Source organism: Phascolarctos cinereus, unplaced genomic scaffold (genome assembly GCF_003287225.1).
Source record: "Phascolarctos cinereus isolate Bilbo 61053 unplaced genomic scaffold, phaCin_HiC Scaffold_726;HRSCAF=1367, whole genome shotgun sequence".
Taxonomy (NCBI): domain Eukaryota; kingdom Metazoa; phylum Chordata; class Mammalia; order Diprotodontia; family Phascolarctidae; genus Phascolarctos; species Phascolarctos cinereus.
Window position 1 is genome coordinate 195,455,199 of NW_027556098.1, and position 23,468 is coordinate 195,478,666.

At 39.0% G+C, this 23,468-nt stretch overlaps 1 protein-coding gene across 1 annotated transcript in view; it reads right to left on the reverse strand.

Annotated features, from left to right (window-relative positions):
* The window catches only part of WDR75 (WD repeat domain 75), a 33,143-nt gene extending 28,673 nt beyond the window's left edge, over nucleotides 1–4,470 (reverse strand). Inside the window, exons 1-2 of the mRNA XM_020993597.2 lie at nucleotides 4,340–4,470; nucleotides 222–351 (exon numbers count right to left, since the gene is read on the reverse strand). Of these exons, the coding sequence (XP_020849256.1) occupies nucleotides 222–351; nucleotides 4,340–4,425 (216 nt within the window). The 5' untranslated portion in view covers nucleotides 4,426–4,470. The remainder of the gene's footprint in view (nucleotides 1–221; nucleotides 352–4,339) is intronic.
* Between the last annotated feature and the right edge of the window lie 18,998 nt (nucleotides 4,471–23,468).

The window sequence follows — 23,468 nt, forward strand, 5'->3', positions numbered from 1 at the left end:
CATAAGCAGTTTATAAAATTACCTCCAACCAAAGTGTCTTAAATTAATTCAGACTACTGAAAGCATAGTGTTTTGCCTCACTTCCAAGTGGACTGAATGAACTTGGGTGTATTCCTAGCAAAACCCACCAAATTCCCCAAACTAGCTTCAACTCCAATTTTCTGGTAAAATCAATAAGAGAGGCAAACGTTAAAACATTTAATTATAAGTAATCAGACAACCTGTAGATGGTTCTGAGGATTGAGCTGGATTCCAGTAACCAAATTGCTGTGTCCCTGTAGCACATACACACATTCTTCTGTAGCTGTGCTATATACTTTCACAAAGTCACCAGAGACACAGAAAAGGTACCTAGAAACAAAAGACACATTAAAAAGAAGAAAAGAGATATGTAGGGCAGTCCCATGAACTATGACCAAGATGACCAAGAGCATTTCTAATAAAATGTATAAAAATGAGGACACTCGACAAACTTTCCCCTCTGTCAATATTATGGTTTTTACACAGTGAAAATAAGTTAGTGGGATAGCATACTATGAAAGCGTTTTACACACAGTAGGTATTAAATAAACACCTGGTCAACTAAACTTGTTGAACTAAAATGCTATCGGTGACTTAAGAGTTCCTTTCCTAGAAGAGCATACCAATGGGGGATGGTCAAAGAATTTCATAGCTAGGAGGGATGCCATTTTACAAATATTTTTATTTTACTACTTCTATTTTACCAAGTTTTCTTAGGCCCTACTAAAATAATACTTTCCTAATGACATAGAGGTAATAATGGCATAAATGAGATTTGAACTCAAACTCCAGTGTTCTTTCCATTGCCTCTTGTTCCATTACTAAAGCAGAAGTGAGCCAAAGTCACAAAGTGAATTAGGTCACTGTGTGAATAAACACATCAATGAAGATCCATGGCCAGCACTAGAAAAATAGAACAAAGCAGTATTTCACTGATGGTAGCTGAGCTATGTTATTTTCTATATGAAGGGCAGCACTGAAAAATACTTGTCCTAATGAAATTTCCAAAGTGGCATTTTTGTGCTTATATTTTCTTATGTTGAAGCTCAAATAATATTATGTAGTACAAGTGGTAACTAACATTTAATATCTTTTTACCCTGGAAACAAAACAGTAGATATAGCTGCTTCCTATAAATCTGTATACAATTCACATTTTATTCATATGGGTGTCCTTGGTATTAAAAAAAATGATCTAATTAAAAGAAACCATGACCCATACATATTTCCTTTTGGTTTGTGGCTTCAACTATTATGATCTTTTACGTTAGACACCATCATCACTTTTGAAAAGGAAGAACAGCAGAAGTAATAATATCTCATTTGCCAGCAGAGCTGAGGAATGAAGTATCCTGGATGAGTAAATCTTAATGATGAAATTTTAAAAATGATATATATACTCCTTGACTTATCCAAAATATATTCTGAATATAATTTAACGTTTTATTGATGACTCATTCATTAATATGAGTATTAATATTGCCAACGGACACACAACCTGAATAGTAGCTTTAATAAAGAGAAAACAGTAAAATTCCTACTATGTTAGGTAGATCCTTCAAAAGATTTATTAAAAAAAATGCAATAATCACCCAAAATAAGAAGACATGAAGGCATCATAGGATTTAGGGTCTTGTAGATACTCCAGTCCAACCTCATTTCACAGATGTTTCAGGAAATTAAGAAATTGTCAGTCCATAAACATTATTAAGCACCTACTATGTGCTAGGCACAGTGCAAGTAGTCTGGATTAAAAAAGAGGCAATGATAGTCCCAAACCTCATAGAGCTCACAAGCAAAAAATATGTACAAACATACTATAACCAAGATAAATAGGAAATAATTAAAAGAGGGAAGGCACTAGAATTAAGAGTGGTTAGGAAGGACTTCCTGTAGAACATTCGATTTTAGTCAGGACCTGAAGGAAGCCAGGGAAGCCAGGAGGCAGAGATGAGAAAGGAGAGCATTACAGGCATAGGGGACAGCTGGAAATAATGCCTGGAGCCAAGAGATGGAGTGTTCTATTCATGGAACAGTCACTAGACTGAAAAGTATGTAATTAGGAATAAGATATATGAAAACTAGAAAGGTTGAATAGAAATGGAGTGGGAGCGTTAGTTACAAAGGACTTTGAATGTCTAACAGAGGATTTTTGTATTTGACCCTGGAGGTAACTGGGAGCCACTGGAGTTTATTGAAGGGGGTGATATGGACAGATCTGTGCTTTAGGAAAATGATTTCGGTAGATGAATGGTGAAAGGACTGGAATGGGGAAAGACTTGAGACAGGCAGGCAGACCACACCTACCACCACCAGGATATTGCAAAAGTTTAATTGTGAAGTGAAGAGGGCCTGCACCAGGGTAGTGACAGTGTCAGCAAAGAAATGGGGGTCTACTTGGGAGATGTTGCAAAGGTGAAATTGACAGGTCTTAGCAACACATTAGGGATGAGAGGCAGTGAGGAATCCAGGATGACTCCTAAGTTGTGAGCCTAGGAGACTGGAAATTTGGTGGTGCCAGTAGCAGAGAAGTTGGGAGGTGGAATGGCTGGGGAAAAGATAACCAGTTTGGTTTCGGATATACTGAGTTTAAGATGTCTACTGGATATCTGCTTTGAGATGTTTGATAGACAACTGGAGATGGGAGACTGGAGGTCAGCTGAAAGGTTATGGCTGGATAGGTAGATTTGAGAATCATAATGATATCTCATAGAGATAATTAAATCCATGGGAACTGTTGAGATCACCAACTGAAATAATACCGAGGAGGAAGAGAAGAAGGCCCACGATACAGCCATATGGGACACTTATTGTTTGAGGGCATGACCTGGATGAATTTCTGGCAAAGGAGATGTAGGTAGAAACAGAAGAGAATGGTGTCCTGAAAATCTAGAGAGAAGCATGCCAAGGAGAAAAGGGTGACTATCAATAGAGTCAAATGCTTCAGAGAAGTCAAGAATGAAGATGGAGAAAAAGACATTGGATTTGACAAGAGATCACTGATAACTTTGGAGACAGCAATTTCAGAAGAACGATGAGGTCCAAAATTGGATTCAAAGGGGTTAGAAAGGGAGTAAGAGAAGAGAAAGTGAGGGCACCTATTGCAGGCAGCCTTCTCAAGGAGTTTAGCCACAAAGGGTAGAAGAGATAGGACTACAGTGATCAAGGATGGAAGTATTAAGTGAGGGTATTCTGAAACTAGGGAAAGTCATGGGCATGTTTGCAGGCAGTAGGGAAGGAACTAATAGACAAGGACAGATTGAAAGTAAGAGGGAATGAGGAAAGGGACAATTTGCTGTAGGAGATAGGATGAAACAGGACCTTTTATGCAAATGGGGGGTTTCCCTTAGTAAGGAGTAATGCCACTTCCTCGAGACAAGGATGACAGTGGCAGAAGGCATTTAATCAATATAAGATGAGGAAGAAAGGAGAAGAGGGAGAATACCGCTAAAAGCCTCAATTTTTTTCCCCCTATAAAATATGAGGCAAAGTTCTTGGCTGAGAGACTGTGGAGAGTGGGTCCGGATGTTCATGTGTGAATGGGTCAGTAGATGAATAGAAGGTAAACATGAAACAACTGTCTTTGCTTTACTAGTGCTTAGCATGGTGCGGGGCATATAAAAAGAGCTTAATAAATGCTCCCTTTCGCTGTTTCTTCTGCTGGAATGCATGTAAGCTCTTTCTTGACGGCAGGAACTATGCATTTTTTTCTTTGTATTCCCGGGCTTAGCACTGAGCGTGGCACTCGGGAAGCGACCGTTCATTGATCCCAGGGCCTGCCTACCCTCAGCTATTAGGCATAAGGCAAAGCCGTCAAACCCAGAGGCTGCTCCCGACGCTAAGTTCCAGGTGGCATCCAAGCCATGGAAACGCTGCTCATCTTCGTGGGAGAAGAAAAGACCGACCTCCCTACGGCCAAAGGCAGAATGAGGGCCGGTCTAAGAGGAGGATAAAGGACTGTGAGATCGCGGGTGGGGCTTTGTCCCCAGATTCTGTTTACAGTGTGTGTGTGTCTGTGAGTGTAGATGTGCGTGTGCGCGTTCCACGCGTGTCAGTCACGCCAGCTCGGGACCTCCCCGCCCTATCCAATCTGGAGCAGGCGCGGGAGTAATCGGGATCGATCTGGATCCATTACACCGCCCAGGGACCGCCGCATTACTGCCTCGATCGTGCGTCCCGCGTGGGCACATCCGCGCATCGCCGTCCCCTCTGCTCTCCCCCGCCCCAGCCCTCACCGCAGGCACCTCCAGCGGCACGCGCGAGGGAGGCCCTGGTTCGTGACCGCTCCCCGCTGCTCCCCTCCCCCGCGGAATTCTTACTTGGAATCGGCCGAAAACACCGCTCTCCGGAAGTTCAACTTGCTGCCTCCGCTGCGAACCACGCGAAGGTTCTCCTCAGCCACCATCTTGGCCCCGGAGCCGGAGCCTCTGACCTCTGACCTTCGGCCTTAGGGGCGGGGCTTTTGTCTTCTTTTATGGCTCCACGGGACACCCAGCGGGTTGTTCTAGGCGGAAGAGTCCACGTTAGGTAGTAAGTGGGAGACTCTGAATGGACGAAAGTTGACACAAAGTATATCATATAAATCACCCATTTCATCCAAAAAACCGTCACCCCATTTTCGCCAAAGAAATAAGCCTCGAAAGTCTCTTCCGCCCGTAGTAAATATGACGATTCCATGGGCACGCGTCACCTCCCCCCACCCCACCTGAAAGGTGCAACGACGTCTTATTGGTAAGGCTTGTCTCGGCGCTTCCTGATGACGTTATAACTAGGGGTCAAACGCGTCCCTCGTGGCGCGCGGGCCACTGGCGCGCTAAGGCTGAGGTTTGCCCAGGTCTTCGTTATTTCAGTTGTAAGTTTGCTAAGTCTCAGCCTTTGACATTTGCACCAGTGCCCTCCAGTCCATCCCCGAGACCTTCCCTAGGGCGCTTTCTGCTTCACCGAAATTTGGACAAAAAAGCAGAAAGAAGAGGAAGAATGCAGTGAACGTCCAAAAGAAAACATTCAGTCTGAATTGACAGGATTGCCTGGGCAAACTTCCAGAGTTTTTGTACCTTAATCAACTTTGTGGTTCCGCTTATACCTCCCTCTTTAGCGCTAGGGTAAAGAGTGAACAAGAAGACATGCTTCGTATGATCCTTTGGTGTGATTGTATTCATAATTCTAGTTGAAGTACGCGGGGAAAAATTTCGTCCTGTATTTCATGCATAGCTAGAGTAGAATAACCCTATTGAAATTATTCATTAGGTGCCGTGCAGAATTGGGCATCTAATAATAGCGGTTTACTAATTGTATGTTGCTAGCCGCTTAGTGACGAAGTGCGTGTGATATATTAGGATAAAGGCAGGCAGGATAGTATGGGTAAGTGTTCTTTGGCGTAACCGTTCGCTGCTATGCCCACTACGTGATTCTGTGACAGTAGACAAATTTCTGATCAAGTAAGAGCTTGTCATATCTCGAGTTAACTCTGTTTCAATAAATTAGTGACTCACAATGTTTTCTAAGCTCAGGGACATCAAAGATTGTCTTTTCTAAAAAGTGAATTGTCTAAAGCCTAACTAACTTTGCTTCACATAGGTTTTAAGTATTTGTTGAATTCAAGATAAGGCAACTTTTAAGCTCGTTGTGAAAGAAATTAGTATAGTGTTAAAAGAAAAAAAATTTAAGCTAGACCAACAGCGAAGGGAAAATGACTGCTGTTGTCTCTCTGGAAGAAGAGAGACTCCACAAGAATGGGTGAAGAGGCAATGGGAAGGATGGAAACGGGGAAAAAGAAAGGAGCAGATCTTGTTTCAGTAATGGTACAAGCTACCACTGCTGACTGCCTCATGGGAGAAGAGAGATAAAGGGAAACCCACATTACCGTGGGTGTAATGTTCAGGAATTTGGTGCTTGATGCTGGGATCCTGCCCCAGGAGAAGGGGAACCAGAGCTTCTAGGGGCAACTGACCCCCAGAAGAATGGGAGGGCAAAGGTTAATGATGGGACATAGAGAACTTTCTGCCATAGGACAAATCCCTGTAGGAATTGACATTTCTAAGACTGGGACAAAACAGAAAAGGGGGGATCAGAAGTAAGGTGTACAAGGCAATAACACAAACTGTTTAGAACAAGGAACCCAAAATAAGAACCTTAGAAACTTTAGTTGCTTGAGGAATGGAGAGACTGAAGAAGGATTAAGGAAGGGCCATAAATCTAATAATGGTCTAAAACAGACATAAAGAGAAGATTAGTGAAGAGAGGAAAAGAAATTCTTTTTAGAAAAAGGTATTAAGTTTTAAAAACTAAAAAATTGAAGGGAAGAGAAAGTAGAATTTTATTTGATTAATTAACAGTAAAGGATAATTAAATAGATAAAAGAAAAAGGAACAGATAAGCAAGACTCCAAAACTAGGGAAGGAGATGACAAATGGGAGTAAGAGGACTCTTGAGGGTGAGGAGAAGAAAGCTGGTGGGAATGAGGTTGCCATAAAATATATTAAAACTAAAATAACAGGAGACATATACTTAGTGTGTTTACAGAGAAGGAGAAAGGGAGAATCCTAATTTTGGGAAAAAAAATTATTGGAGATAAATGAGGAGATATGTAAACCTAACTAATAACTAAATGTGAATGGATTAAATAATCCATTTTTTAAAAAGTGATGTAAGAAAACAAAACCCCACCATCTGTTGCTTACAGGAAACATTTAAAAAACAGAGATAAAGGGAATAAAGATAAGGGGCTGGAATTTTTCAATTAGGTGAATCCAAAAACAGCAGTAGTTTCAATCATGCTATCAGACAAAGTAAAAAAAGGAAATCAAGGGAACTACATTATGTTGAAAGGAACCATAGACAACAAACTAACATCAACATTCAATTTATATACTCCAAGTATTTTAGTATCTGAATTAATAAAGGAAGCATCAGCAACTACAAGAAGACATAGACTAATATGATAGTGCAGGAGATTTCAGCGTCCTTTCAGTTTTGGCCAAGTCCAACAGATATATAAAAAGGGAAAATATAAAACTGAATAAATTTCTGGAGAAACTAGAGCTAAAAGAATTATGACATCTTCTAAATGGGACTAATAAAGAATATAGGTATTTCTCAATACCACATGGAACTTTAAAAAACCCACCATGTTTTAGGGCACAGAGATACTGCAAATATAAAAAGACAAGTAGTAAACATATCCTTTGCAGAACATATTGCAATAAAAATACTAATTGGTTCAGAGAGCACAACAAAAGACATAGGCCCAAATGGATACTTAACAATGAAATCCTAAATAATAAATGGTAAAGGGACAAATAATAGAAATAATAATTATGTAATGGGAAAATATTGATGAAGTAACATGCCACAATTTCTGGAATGCAGCTAAAAATTATAATAGTACAGATATCCATTAACAAAACAGAAAAGAGAATTATTGAACTGAATACACTTAAAAAATTAGAAAGCGAACAGAAAAGAGGAGGTATTGAAAGTAAGAAACAAACTGAAAACCCCTAAAACCCATAGAAATAAAAAAAACCCTAAAATTCTACCTCTTTGAAAAGAGTAAAAATTGATAAACCTTTAGCCATTCTGATAAAAAAAGAAGAGGGCAGAATATCAAATCAACAAATTGGCAAATGAGCAAGGTGAAATCAAGAAGCCAGAATAAATTTTAAAAAATATTTACAACCTACTATATGCAGTTATAGTCTAAACTGAGAACCTAAAAGAAATGATAGAATACCTTCAAAATATAAAATACCCAAATTAAGAAGACCAAATAGCTTTAAAAAACCCTGAATTTCAGAAAAGGAAATGGAACTAGTATAAAAGCACTACCAAAAGGGGTGGGGAGGGAAGTTCTGGTCCTGTTGTATTAATAGGAAAATTCTATTAAACTTTAAAAAAAAACCAATTAGTGATAGTATATATTTTCAAAAATTGGGAAAGAAAGCACCCTACCACTTTCCTTTCATGAGACAAATATAGTCATAATACCTATGGATAAAGCACAGGAAAACTGTAGGTCCATCAATAATGAATATCAATTTAAAAATTTTAAAGAACATCCAGCCAGCCAAACAGATTATAGCAAAGCATCCAAGAAATCATTCATTATGACCAAGTTGGATTTATACCAGGGATACAAGGATTATCCAGTGCTAGGAAAACAACATAATCATATTAGAAATGAAAACATCCCCAAACACATGCTTATCTCAATAGATACAGGGAAAAAAAATTTTTAAAAAAAGTTTGACAAAGCACAACACTCGTTAAAAACTTCAAAAATTGTAGGCATAGGAAGATCTTTTTTAATAAAAGTATCTAAAACTAAAAGCAAGTATATAAAACAGGAATACATTGATAGCTTTGTCAGTAAATAGGGGAGTCAATCAAAGATGTCCACTCTCCCAACCATTCCTTGTGTAGTTCTGTGGAAATACTAGTTACAGCAATATGACAAAGAAATTAAAGGCATATAAGTAGGTAAAGAGGAGATGAAACTATCCCTATTTGCTGATATGATGATTTACTTAGAAATCTAAAGAATTAAAAAGACACTGATATAGTTTCAGCAAAGTTGTAGGCTACAAAATCCACAAAAATCAACATTTCTATCTAATTAATTACAAAATTCAGGAGTCAATAATAGAAATAACTACAAAATTGTGTAAAGTATCTGGAAATAAGTCTACTAAAGCACACAAAGAACTAACTTACAGATTACTTATAGAAATCCATAGATAATTATACACACACATATACACACACATACATATATATTCAATTACAAAGTGCTCCTTCAAAAAAAAAACTTAAATAGTTTGAGGAATATTGGGTGTTCATGGCTGAGCTGTGCCAATATAGTAAAAATGGCAGTGCTGCCAGAGTTAATTAACATTTTTTCATGCTGTACCAATGATATTACTAAGGGGATACTTTATAGAGCTCAACAAAAGATTAACAAAATTGGAAAAATAAGATATCTGGAATATCAAAGGAAACAATGAAAAGAAGTAGGGATGAAGGGGAAATGGCACTTCCAGACCTCAAACTATATTATAAAGCAGCAGTTATCAAAGTCATCAGCTACTGATTAAAAAAAAATACATAGATCAATGACAAAGTAGAATGAGAAAAAATGGAGCTCAATAATCTGGTGTTCAATAAACCAGAAAATAGAAATTATTTAGGAAGGAACTCCCTATTTGATAAAACCTTCTGGGAAAACTAGAAAGCTGCCTGGAAGTAATTAGATTTAGACTAATACCTTATGTCATATTCCATAATACAGTTTAAGTGGACCTTAATATTAAAGATCATGCTATAAAAATTTAGAAGAAAAGATCATATACCATATATTATGTCACACAACTGTGAGTAGGAGAGCTATGGGTAGGAGAGTTATAATTAACCAAACAAATGATAGAGGCAATTACAGAAGAAAATAGATAAAACTTTGATTACATGAAATTGAAAAGCTTCTGCATAAACAAAACACATCTAACATAAGAAGGGAAGTGGTAGAATAGGAGAAAAAAATCTTTTGTATCAAATGTCTCTGATAAGGATTTGCTATTAAATAAACAATTAACATGTTTGTTTATATGTGTATACACATATATGTATGTTTATGTGTATATACACACATTTAATAAAAGCCATTTCCAAATAGATAAATGGTCAAAGGATATGAACAAGATATTATAAAAAATACTACAAACTATTAACCATGTAAGAGAATGTCCCAAATCACTAATAATAAGAGAAGTGAAAAAATTTTAAAAATCCTTGAGGTTTCCATCTTTGACACTGCAAATTGGCAAGATGAGAATAGTTAATTTTGGAGGGGTTGTGGGAAGGTAGGCACACTAGTGCATTGCTGGTGGAGCTGTGAGTAAGTATAGCTGTTTTAGAAAAGCAGTTTGAAATGATGCAAATAAAGTGACTAAAATTTTCATACCCTGACCTAGAGATTCCATTACTGGGTTTCCATCACTAGATACCCAAGGAGGAAATTGATAAGAAAAGAGTGTCCATGTGTACCCAAATATTATAACATCACTTTTTGTGATAACAAAGAATTAGAAACAAAGTTGGTACATATCAGTTGGGGAATGATTACACAAATTGCTCATGAATATGGTTAAATATTACTGTGTTCTAAGAAATGGTGAAGTTGATGAATAAAAAGAAGTATGGAAAGATCTACATGAATTGACACAGGGCAAAGTAAGCAGAGCCAAAAAAATATATATATAATGATTACAACAATGTAGATGGAAAGAACTACCCCCCCAAAAAAATGAATGTTGCAAAATTGTAAAGAACAAGTATACCTTGAAAGAAAAGAGAATGAGAAGACAATTCGACCTCAATCCTTTCTAGTGTTGGGGAGGTTCACAAGTGTTGTACAAGACAGATATCTTCAGAATTTTTCAAATGCAGATTTTGACCTCTTTTTCTTGTTTTGTCTTTAGAAAAATGCTATGTGTTATATGGGATTATGCTTTGGGAAGGGTAGGGGGAGATACATTGGGGGGAGTTATGGTGATGTAAAAAACACAAATTACATCAATTAAAAACTAATTAAAAAAATAAATGTGAATTAAATTCACCTGCAGCTTAGGTTTTTGGTTGTCGTCTATTGGTGTTTACTTTTGTCTGTGTCTTTCTCTTCTAAAGTCCTAATTCAGGTCAATTTCATGACATGGAAGGGACCCAGGATTGTAGAAGTCTATGGCTGTAGAGTGTAAGTTCTTCCAGTTTTTACCAAGGTAGTAAGCTTTGTAATATGAATCATAGAATTTCAGAATTAAATGGGATCTCAAAGCCCATCTAATCCATAAAACAATCCCTATTACAACATACACAACAACTTGTTACCTTCAACTGGGTAAATTGTGAATTCATGTTATCCAATTTCATTTGGGCCCTCATTGAAACAAGACTATTATTTTATTTTTCTGTAATTTCTTCCCTATTTTACCCCCACAAAAGCTATTCCAAACATTCTCATCTATCCTCAGACCTTCCAGTCCTCTCTTACCCCTTTTCTCACCTGAGGACCTCATTGATTACTTAGAAAATTGAGACCATTAGAAGTGATCTCTACCCTGCTTCTCAATCGTTTTTGGTATCCACTTCCCTCTATACCCCCCACCCCAATTCTCTCTTCCTTTCTCCCAGTCTCTGATAATGCAGTGGCCCTACTGCTTGAAAAGGCAATCCATCTTCAGGTGTCCCTGATCTCATACCTTCTTGTCTTTTCCAACAGGTTGCAACTGTATCTACTCCCTCTTTTTTAAAATTACAGTTTATTTAATTTTCAAGCAAAGATCAGTCTTTTCTCCTTTTCACTCCCTTCTATGAGAAAGCAAGAAAAAACCCCTGGTACCAACATGGATAGTCAAGGAAAACAAATTTTCTTGTTGGCCATGACTAAACAAAATGTTTATCATGTCTGTTAGTAGTTTTGCAGCATGTTTTATTATAAGTCCTCAGGAATTGTTGGTCATTGTTTTGATCACAGTTCTCAAGTGTAAAATGTCCCAGAAAGGTATTTTCCATATTCATGGAACTTTAACAATGTGAGGTGAGAAAGAAAAAATAGACAGTTTATAGAAGTCAAAAGATGAAGTCCTAGTTCATTATTGAATGAAGTATATTTCTCTACCCAACTCTGTGTGTTTCCTTCTTTTTACCATTTCAGATGAGAGTAAGGTTCAAGTGTCAGCCACTTCTAACTCCCTTCCTCCTTGTTTGTATAGATCTCTACTTGTACACCTTTGAGATAGTTTTCCCAAACCTTCCTTTCCCTTCCCAACACTCCCCCACCCCCTCAGTGTATTCCTCTTCCTCTCTAAATTCTTAAGACCAAGACATAACAGAACCACTTCTAGGCCTGTTAGACTACTTCTATGAACCTGGATGATGTGATTTGAATCTAAGCAGTTTATCCCTGTTTTGTCCTTTATGATTGTCCATTTATGTTTACCTTTTTATGGTTTCTCCTCATTCTTGTGTTTGTACTTGAAAGTTTCTATGTAATTCTGGCCTTTTCATCAGAAATGCTTGGAAATACTCTGTTTCATTAAAGGTTCATCTTTTTCCCTGCAGCATTATAGTCAGTTTTACTAGGTAAATTATTTTGGGCTGTGAATCTATATTTTTTATCTTCTAGAATATCATATTCCAAGTTTTCTATTCCTTTATAGCAGTGGCTGCTAAATTGTGTGTGAGCCTGACTATAGCTCCTCGTTATTTGAATTATTTATTTCTGGTGGCTTGCAGTATTTTTTCTCTGATCTAGGAGCTCTGGATTTTGTCTCTTTATGTTCCTAAGAGTTTTCATTTTGAGGTTTCTTTTTTTTTTTTGGTAGAGGCAGTTGGGGTTAAGTGACTTGCCCAGGGTCACACAGCTAGTAAGTGTCAAGTGTTTGAGGCCGGATTTGAACTCAGGTCCTCTTGACTTCAAGGCTGAAACTCTATGCACTGTGTCGCCTAGCTGCCCTGATTTTGAGGTTTCTTGCAGGAGGTGATTGGTGTATACTTTTTTTCACTTTGCCCTCTGGTTTTAAGAGGTCTAGGCAGAGTCCTTTTAAGATTTCTTGGTGTTCAGATAGTCCAATGATACTATTTTCCTCTTAAAAATGACTTTATTGGGGCAGCTAGGTGGCACAGTGGATAGAGCACTGGCCCTGGATTCAGGAGGATCTGAGTTCAAATCCAGATTCAAACACATAACACTTACTTAGCTGTGTGACCCTGGGCAAGTCACTTAACCCCATTACCTAGCCAAAAAAAACCCCCAAAACAAACAAAAAAAGTGGCTTTATTAAAAGGTCATAACTAAAGCAATAGAGAGGATCACACAAGATAAAATTGACAATTTTGATCTTATAAATTAAAAAAGCTCTTGCACAAACAATTCTAATATAGTTAAAATTAGAAGGTAAAAAAAGGAACTGGAAAAAATCTTTGTAGCAAGTTTCTTTGATAAAAGTCACATATTCAAGATACATGTATGGAAATGAATCAAATTTATAAAACTAAGCTATTCCTCAGTAGATAAATTAGTCAAAGAATTATAAACAGGAAGTTTGCAAAGGAAGAAACCCAAGCTGTGAAGAACCATATGAAAAAATGCTCCAAAAATACTAATATAGGAATGCATATTAAAGCAACCTTGAAATTCCAACCTCACACCCAGACTGGCAGAGATGACGAATGATGGAGGAGCTTTGGAAAAACTGGTACATTAATGTACTGTTGATGGAATTATGAACTGGTCTAATTATTCTGGAAAACAATTTAGACTTAGGCCCCAAAGTTACTAAACTGCATACTCTTTGACTCAGCTGTGCTACTACTAGGGCTGTACCTTAAAAATCAAAGACAGAGGAAAGGACTTGTATTTACAAACATATGTATAACAGCTTTTTCAGTAGTAACTAAAGATTGGAAACTAAGGGACTATCTTATTGGGGAATGGCCACACAACTTATACTATACGAATGCAATGGATTACTATTGTACTGCAAGAAATTATGAAATGGGCAGTTTCAGAAGAAATTGGGAAGACCTTTATAAACTAATTCTTCAAAGTAGGCAGAATTAGGCAGATGATTTATACATTATAAAGAAAAACCATTTGAAAAAATCTACAACTCTGATCAGTTCAATGATAAACCACAAGTTCAGAAGACTAAAGATGAAACATACTACTCAAATCTTGCCAGAGAAATGAGGAGCTTAAAGAGCAGAGAAATAAATTATGTGGCATGGACATCGTAGGAATTTGTTTTGCTGGAATATCTTTTCATGATGGGAGGGTTTTTTTTTTTTGGTTGTAGTTCAATTTGGGGAGTAGGAGGCGTAGATTATAAAAGTATATAAAATAAATTTTAAAAAAATTTAGACACTTTATTGGCTTAATCTTTAGATTGGAAATGTGAGTTGCATTCTCAATTAACCCTAAAAACACAATGATAACCTAAAATATTTGAGCCACAAGGCTGTTTTTCAAACAATGGCATTGATATCTTCTCTTAGACATGGGGTAACTTGGTAGCTAGCACAGTGGATAGAGCACTGGCCCTGGAGTCAGGAGAATCTGGGTTCAGATGTGGCCTCAGACACATAAGACTTACTAGCTGTGTGGTTACCCAATTGTCTTGCTCAAAAAATAGGTGAACTCTAAATAAGAGTTTTTCTTAAAGTGTTTTTGAATTATGGCAGCATCACAGAATTTCAGTGTAAAGAAAAGGTGGTCATCTTGTCAATATCATAGTTCTTCCTGGATGGGGCTTACCTCAATATGGAAGAATGGCTCTTTAACTAAATAGGATTATGGAAACTTCATCTAGGTCTTGTAGCACCATGGCAGGGAAGCAGGGTCAGCCTTCCTTTGCTTCTCTGGTATGTTTTTAGGAGGGAGGAGAGTTGGGGAACAGTTGATGTGGATGTTCAATTTAATGTTTGGCCCTGAGTCCAGAAGCTTAGGAATTAAATACAAGCTGTCCTAGCATTTCCCAGTACCAGTACTGTCAGGGGCCATCATTGTTATATAATCTTCCCCTGTGGCAGGTTTTTCCTCTGGAGGGGAGGGCCCTGGAAGGAAAGACAAGGATGTTTCATGGAATGTGTGGCTATAAGTCTCCAGAATAAGTAGGAATTCTCCACCAGAACAAAATATCCAGCTTCTTCCAGCCAGTAGTACCATCAGAGAATAATCGTCCCATAATCTTAACAGAAGAGGAGATAGGAATTTTCACATAAGTCAGGGCCTTTCCTAGTTACCGACAGTACCCTCCATTGGGTTACTGAGTCAAAGCTATCTTCTACAGAACTTGGACCTTTACTTACAGAGGAACCTTAAAATCTGCTGCTGCCTGCAGTGATAGGGTTATGAAGTTACCATAAAAACAGTTCTATCCTCCAGTGCTCTTGAGGCATGCTTTCTCTCATGAGCGATGGGTTGAGAAGGGGGACTTCCAGGATGAGAAGGTTGGGACACATTTCAAGTTTGCAGATTCTGTTGATTCTTCAATGGTCTTGGGCCACAAAGTTGTCGCAGCTATAATTTCCTACAGAAGAATATCTTGGCCACCTTGAAGATTCCCTCTGATGAATTGGCAGGTGCTCAGTACTAGTCAGTAGAGTTGGCCACAGGAGACAGTTGCTTAGTCTGCTGGGCCATGGGACTTACAGACCACTGATGGAGCAGGAAGGGTCTGAGGGCCAGACCAGGAACTGCCAGTCCTGACCTGAGTGCCAATGCCTCAGAGGCCTGAGGACGAGTAGGAGAGGCAGACATGTGGGCAGGCTGGGCCCCAGTAACCCAAAAGGGTTCAAGGGCCCATCTGCCTTCAGTAGTGCCTCAGGTTTTCTAATCCAGTGATTCTTAATTTTTTTTCTCTTTGATCTGTTTTCTAGGGCAGTTGTTTATGTTATAAGAAACCTTATATTTTCTTCTATTTTTTTCAATCTTGTGACTTTATTTTAATACTTCTTGTTGTCTCATGGAATTATCGACTTCTGTTGGGGCCATTCAGATTTTCAGGGAGTTTGTTGCCTGGGAAAAGTTTTATACCTCATGTACCAAACTGTTAATTCCCTTTCCAATTCTTTCTTCCATAGTTCTCATTTCTTTTCCAATTTTTTCCTCAAGAACTTTCATTCCTTGTATAAAAATATTTTAATACTTGGATCCAGGGGGTGGAGCCAAGATGGCAGAGTAAAAGCAGTGACTTCCTTGAGCTCTTCCCCAACCCCCTCCAAATATCTGTAAAAAATGTCTCCAAACAAATTCTAGAGCAGCAGAACCCCCAAAAAGAGAGAGTGAAAGAAATTTCCAGCCCAACACATCCTGGATGGTTGATTGTAAAGGTATATTATGTTGGGCTGGAAGAGGAGTGCAGTTCAGTATGGGAATGCAGGCAAAGATCAGGGCTCAGCAAACTTGGGGCAGCTGTGGTGGTTTCCAGACTTCTCAACCCACAAACGCCAAAGACAACTTAAAAGGTCAGTAGGAAAAGTCTGTCTGACTGTGGTGAGAGAGGAGCTCTGTGGTCCTAGCCCCAGTCCCAGCTTAGCTCTGGGGCAGTGGCTGCTTCCAGAACTCTTGGCCCACAGATGGAGGGGGGATGGAGTGTCTGATCAGAGGGGAATTGCAGAGATCTTTTTGCTGGCACTGAGGCAGGATTCTCTTGCTTTGCCTGTGCCTGGGATCTGGATCACAGTTCTGGGTGGTGGTCCTGGGATGAGAAGGAGTGCTGTTGTGGTGGAGCTTGTAGTAGTGGTGGAGAGAATCCTCCTCACAGTTCCAAGGCAGAAAAGAATGCTTATGGTCACTCATAGATCAGAGCCCAGGACAGGAGAGGAGTAAATACCTCGCCCTTGATCGTACCACCTTGGAAGAACTGAAAATTTATAGGTCCTTAGAAGTATCTCTGAAAACAGCTGCACAAAATCCCTGAAGCTTGGGACAGTGCACTCTCCACACTGGAAGCAGACTCCTACCTTAACAAACTCGGTTTAAAACTCAAGTAATTGGCTGGGAAAATGAGCAAACAGTGCAAAAAAAAAGTCAGACCATAGACTCTTTCTTTGGTGACAAAGAAGATAAAAACATGCAACCAGAAGGCAACAAAGTCAAAACTCCTACATCCAAAGCCTTAAAGAAAAATATGAATCAGTCCCAGGCCATGGAAGAGCTCAAAAAGGATTTTGAAAAGCAAGTAAGAGAAGCAGAAGAAAAACTGGGAACAGAAATGAGAGTGATACAAGAAAATCATGAAAAATGAGTCAACAGCTTGCTAAAGGAGACCTAAAAATATACTGAAAATAACACCTTAAAAATAGCCTAACCTAAATGGCAAAAGAGGTCCAAAAAACCAATGAGGTGAAGAATGCCTTAAAAAGCAGAATTGGCCAAATGGAAAAGGATATCCAAAAGCTCACTGAAGAAAATATTTCCTTAAAAATTAGAATGGAGCAAATGGAAACTAATGACTTTATGAGAAATCAAGAAATTGTAAGACAAAACCAAAAGAATGAAATAATAGAAGACAATGTGAAATATTGTTATACCGAGAAATGAGCGAGTTGACGACCCAAGCTAATTTTAAATTGTGGACTTTATTGGCGTGTGGCTGCCAGGGATATTCACATCCAAATCAAGCAGCCCCCATCAGGGGTCGAGCTAGGGTTTATATAGAAAAGAGCATGGGAAAGAAATGCGAGGAACACTGATGAGGTAATCCAAAGATGCAGGTGTCTTTGGGGCTATGGATGGGAAAGTACAGGGAGTGTACAGGACAGGGAGGGGGATGGATCTTTGAAGTCTCGCAAGAGGAAGAGTTCTTGGGCTGGTCAAGGACACCCCCTCCCTCTGTCTTGATGAGAGAATGCTCTGCAACAAGGGAAAGCTTTCTCACAACACAGGAACTTACTGAGGAATTGGGAGGCTTCCAGAGACATGATCTGAGGGCTGGGGCCTGAGCAGCCCAGCTCTGTGTAGCTGTACCAGGGAGAGATAAGGGTCATGCTGAGGCCCATGCATGAATAACTGCTAGGCACAGTGTCCTTGAGCTGGGGAGTGGTTGTTAGAGACAGTGTTTCTGAGACTAGGGAGAAATTGGGGCACAAGTACAAGCACAAGCACCCAAGCACCCCATTATTACAGATCAGAGATCACACAAACCAGACCAGGTGTCCTGGTCTCTGGTATAAACATAATTATCTAAAGCAATTATATTGCAAGCTTTCTTATCCATTTGCGTTGGAGGTATGGGCTATGCTGAGCTATGCAAGAGTACATTTCACTATTGTTTAGATTTAGGAGGAAAGAGGTCTGGGGCAAGATTAAGCACCAACTTTTGCTTTCCATGGCTTAAAGGGCCCTACTACCTAAATGGCAAAATAATGTTCTGTATTACAATATCTCATTGAGAAAACAACTAAGCTTTAAGATTTGGTCTGGTGCATTTTCTAGATCTATCAGGAAGAGTTTATGAAGAGTTTATTGCATTGCTTCCTCTCACTCTGCCATTTTCATCCATCAATCCAGCTTCCATATTGCTGCCAAAGTGATTTTTTAAAGTGTGCATCTATTCATGTCATTCTTCTATCATTGCTAGTTTCCAATTGCCTTTAGGATAAAATATGAACTTCTGTTTAGCTTAGAAAGTCCTTCACAACCTGGCCCAAACTGAAGCATTTCCAGCATCATTGTATGTTCCTTCTCTCATATTCTGTGATTAGTTGGACTGGCTTTCCTTCATAGAGCTCAAGCACTACCTTCTATAGGAAGCTTTTCTTGATTACTTCAACTTTTAGTGACTTCTCTCACAAACTTCTTTGTATTTAGTCCATCACTCAGTAAGAACTTATTAAGCACCTACTATGTAACAGACACCAGTGCTAAATACTGGGGATATAAAAAGAGGAAGGATAATTCTTTCTCTGAAGGGAGAGACAATATGCAAAAGACTATGTGCAAACAAGCTATATACAATATAAATAGAAAATAATCGATAGAAAACCTGAGGCACTGCTGAAGGCAGATGGGCCCTTGAACCCTTTTGGGTTACTGGGGCCCAGCCTGCCCACATGTCTGCCTCTCATACTTGTCCTCAGGCCTCTGAGGCATTGGCACTCAGGTCAGAACTGGCAGTTCCTTAGACCCTTCCTGCTCCATCAGTGGTCTGTAAGTCCCATGGCCCAGCAGACTAAGCAACTGTCTCCTGTGGCCAACTCTACTGACTAGTACTGAGCACCTGCCAAGTCATCAGAGGGAATCTTCAAGTGGCCAAGATACTCTTCTGTAGGAAATTATAGCTGTGACAACTTTGTAGCCCAAGAATAGAATTAGAAGGGATTGTGAAAGGCTTCCTTCCTGTGGAAGTTAGGAATTTATTTGGGACTTGGAGTAAGCCCAGGAAGCCAAGAAGCAGAGGGGAGGAGGAAGAACATTCTGTGCATAAAAAACAACCAGGGAAAATACCTGAGTCGGAAGGAGTTGTTTGAGGAACAGCAAAAAGACCAGTGTCACTAGTTCTAAGAGTATATGGGGGAGTGTTAGGTGGTGGGGAGGGACTTGGTTATAAAGGACTTTGTTCCCTTTGTATTTGTTCTGTGTATACTTTCATACATTCTTGTTATAGTAGATGTAAGCTCCTTGTGAGCAGAGACTGTCTAGCCTGGCTCAGTATTTTGTTGTTGTTCAGTCATTTTGGTTAGTTTCTGATTCTTTGTGACCCCATGTGGAGTTTTCTTGGCGAAGATACTGAAGTGGTTTGCCATTTCCTTCTCTAGTTCATTTTACAGATGAGGAGACTGAGGCAAATAGGGAAATGACTTGCCGAGGGTCACACAGCTAGCAAGTGTCTAAGGCTAGATGAGTTTTCCTAACTCCAGGTCCAGCACTCTATCCACTGTACCACCTAGCTGTTCTGCTGGCTCATTATAGGTACTTAATAAATATTTATTGATTGGTTTGACTTGGCCTTTGTTTGACGATCTCCAATGAGCGGAAATCCATTAGATAGCTAGCTAGATAGACAGAGACATCTATTGAGTAAGCACTTATCATGAGCCAGGCACTGTGCTACACGCTGGAGATACACATACAGGAAGCAAGGCAGTCCCAGCCCTCAAAGAGCTCATGTATTCTAATGGGGGAAGACACGTAAAAGGTGGGCTGGAAAGGAGGTGGTGGTGATAAGCACAGGGGCATGATATACAAGTTGCCTGAGGTGCTGTTCTGAGCTGGGTCTGACTTAGGCTAGTCCCCAGGTAGTTTGTTAAGGTTGAATATTTTAACAAAATGAGATTATGGTTGGTCATTTAGTAGTTAACAAAATTTTGCTTAGTCACAGCAGGAGGATATTCAACAAGAACAGCCAGTGAGGAGGACACCTTGAGTTGAGTTAGCTGAGCAAAGCTCCCTTGCCTTAGTTACCCACCTGTCATCCATTAATCAATCCTCAGAGTACCCTAGAGCCCCTGTAGCTACTTTGCATTCAATTGATGAAATGAGATCAACAGTCTGAGCCTTTGGTTCCTGGAACCAAATAAGGAGAAATTAACCTAATTTGCATAGATCCAGAGGGATTAGGATATTGTTTGTATCACCACCATGGAGGCCTGCTTCCGGGCAAGACCAGGTGAAAATTCACTTTTTCACAACTCCTGTGGACGGAGCCCAAAGATTCAAAGGGAAAGAGATGCTGGTAGGCAAAGTAGTGAGGACATTGCTGGGGAGTGGCATGGAGGCCTGGTTCCAGGCTTGATAAAGCAAATCCTCCTCTATCAAAGCTGGGCAGTCCAGAGCACAGAGTCCAAAGACTCTGGAAGAGAAATGAGGATGTTGTAGCATAGCCAGGAGGTGGCCAGGAAGTAGCCTACTACTTCCCAAGGTGGTCCATTCTATTTTTGGAGAGCTCTAATTATTAGGAAGTTTTTCCTTACATGAAACCTAAATTTTTCTTTTTCTGATTTTTACTCATTGCTCCTGGTTTTGATCCAAACAAATCAAGTCTAATCCTTCTTCTGCAAACTATGTTTCTCTTAGTGTTTTCTCAAGACTGATAATTTCTTGTTTGGTTAGCACTTAGTATAGAGCTTGTCACATAATAGGTGCTTAATACATGTTTATTGACTGACCAGTCAATCTTCATATTATGAACTCGTATCCTTTTGGACTATATTCTTCCAGAGGCCCAGCCTAGCTAAGTAGAGAAAGGCTAAGGTTAGCCACCAGATGATGACTTCGGGGAAGAGAAGACTGCAGGAACTCATAAATAGTCTATTAAGGTGTGGTGGCATTGTGAAGAGTGTCAATAGAGAGCATGCTCACCCTGGCAAATTCACAAACATAAGTGAGGATCTTATCTCTGTAAATTTGTGTAACTTCTGGAGCTCCAAGATCTCTGACTCAGGGATCCCCTTTTTACTTTTCCCAGGATCATAATGGCTGGTTTGAGAAATCGGTTATGCAAATCTCATCCCAACCCCTCATATCCCTACCTAGTATACAATCCTCTCCTTATGGATCATGAAGTTATAAATCAAATTGCAAAGGCATGTAATTAAACCATAAAACAATATAGAACAACAAAGGGGAGAGTGAAGTTGTAGAGTCATTGTTTAAACTTTAAAACCTCCACTCCCCTCCCCTTAAATGTGCATAATCTCTTTACAGGTGCTAAGAGGAAATACACTTTTTCCTTCAGTGCCCCACTCATTGTCACAGACTAAGGGACTTGGGTAAGAGTTATCCAGGCAGTTCCATCTGCCTCCTTGAGTTCTGCGAAGTCTTTTCAGCTTAGTGCTGATGTTTTTAGGATTCTATTAGGGTTTAGGGATGCCTCCCCACTCCAGTTATAACATCTGGTCTCCCTGTCCTTGTTGCTCTCGCAGCTCTGCTCCAATTCAGTTCTTTCTGTTCATGGCTGCTCAGGAAACTCCATAATTCTTCAGATGCTGGGCCCACTTGTCTCTTCATTTTCCTAGGGGTCAGTTACTTCCTTTTCCAATTTAATGTTGCCTGGGTACAAGCCCCCAGGCAAGTTTGATGTTCTTCATTTTTCTCCAAATGAGTAGCAGTTCCTTTTCTTTTCATTGTGTGCCCTTGAAGTCATACTAGAGAGCTCCAGTTAAAGGTAGAGCCACCATTGGATCATGTTAACAGCTATCAGGTACTTGAGGGGACTTTTTATTTATGTCCTCTAGAATGAATGGCTAGTAAAGGATCTTGTGCACAGGGGAAACCACAAGTATTTATTTATTGATTTGTATATGAGTTGTCAAAAAAGCAGAGATCTTTTTACTGTTAAGTTGGGGTACCATGTGGAACTCTGGACACTTAATTGATGACTGCTGAAGAGCATATGCTAATGAAAACAGCAAAATTTTATATCTGCCACATGATGGCAGCAAAGTTACACTAATGTTTAAAGTTTGTTCCTTATCCTCTAGTCTGTTAAGGACCGGGGAAGGTTATGATTGTCTCTAGTAGAATCAAAAGGTATTTTTTTTTTAATGTTTTACTAGTTTATGTGTAGACTTACTGGAAGATGACAAATTATTTTTTTCTTAACCTCTTTCCCTGAGAGTAAAGAATTGCCAAAAGATAAATATAAGTTTCTTCGTTCTGAAAAACATGCATCTTGGAAGTTGTTCAAATTTCTTTGAACTTCGTCTTATGACTTCTGCAAACTTTTTCCCTTTTTTTTCCTCCCTCACTGCATATTGTTAAAATTTACATGGACATGGAAAATAGTTTTCTGTGACGTTTTAGATTTGTAGCTTAGGGCCTGTAATGGTCATGGGTGGTGTGCAGGATGTAATACTGCAGAATGTGGATCGATACAAATTCCAGCTGTTGATGGTACATGCAGTCCTTTTTTGGACAGCCTTCTTCTTGGGCAAGGTGCCTAAATTTAATTTCCTTGCTTAAAGTCATACTTAAAGTATGTAAACGAAACCAGATGTTAGGACTCTGTGAGTGCATTTGGTGCATGAAGAAACTATTCCCTATCCTCTCCTCCTACATCCATTTTACTGTGAATATCATCCTGGAGTCTCTATAGAATCCTCAAGTTCTTTCAACTCATGTAACTCTAAGCAGTTCATTCCCAGAGGAGTGTCAAGTTCAGTCTTGAATGTCCTCATTAATGACAATTACCTTAATCACCTTACTTCCCCTTTAAGCATTTAACGAATTGTTCTTTTGTTAAGAAATCATGTTTCCCAATGACAGACTTCCTTCAACTGAATTTTAGCTTACTAAAGTGATCATTTGCCATATTTTATTATTTATCATTTTACTATAGATTAGTAGTAATAAAGCAAGACATCTGTGCCAAAGCTTATAACTCTTTTTTACTGTGGAGTTTCCAGATGGTGAAATTCTGCTGGCATATAAAAAGTGTTTTAAGTGTATGCCAAAATCTGGCTTACTTTAGTGAATGTTCACAAGTGTAGTTTTGGGAGAGATTTACATTCATGTTGTAATTTATACTCCCATTACTCTTCACTCAATAAAAAAACGAATATGGAGTAGTTGGGAATATGTTTACATATTCCTTTCTTTTGGGTTAAAAAAAATTTTCCATTGGTTTAAAGTCTCTGAGTTTATTTACATGGCTTTAAGGTGATGAAAATAAGTTTTGGATATATGAACAATTTTTTAAGGGCAGCAATCTGAACAGATTTTACTAACATCAATGATCATGAAATTAGTAAGTTTATAAATATTTGAATACAGTTAAAAAATTTATAAATGTCTAAGTAAAGTAAAAGAAACTACCTTTTTCTTTCTGTTGTCAGCAAGCTCAAACAATTCTCTGCTATGTCATAGGCTGTCGGAATATTTGCCATGGTAATATGGAAGAGGATTACATGAGATGGGCAGGCAATGTATCACAAAGAGATCACAGATCCATTGGA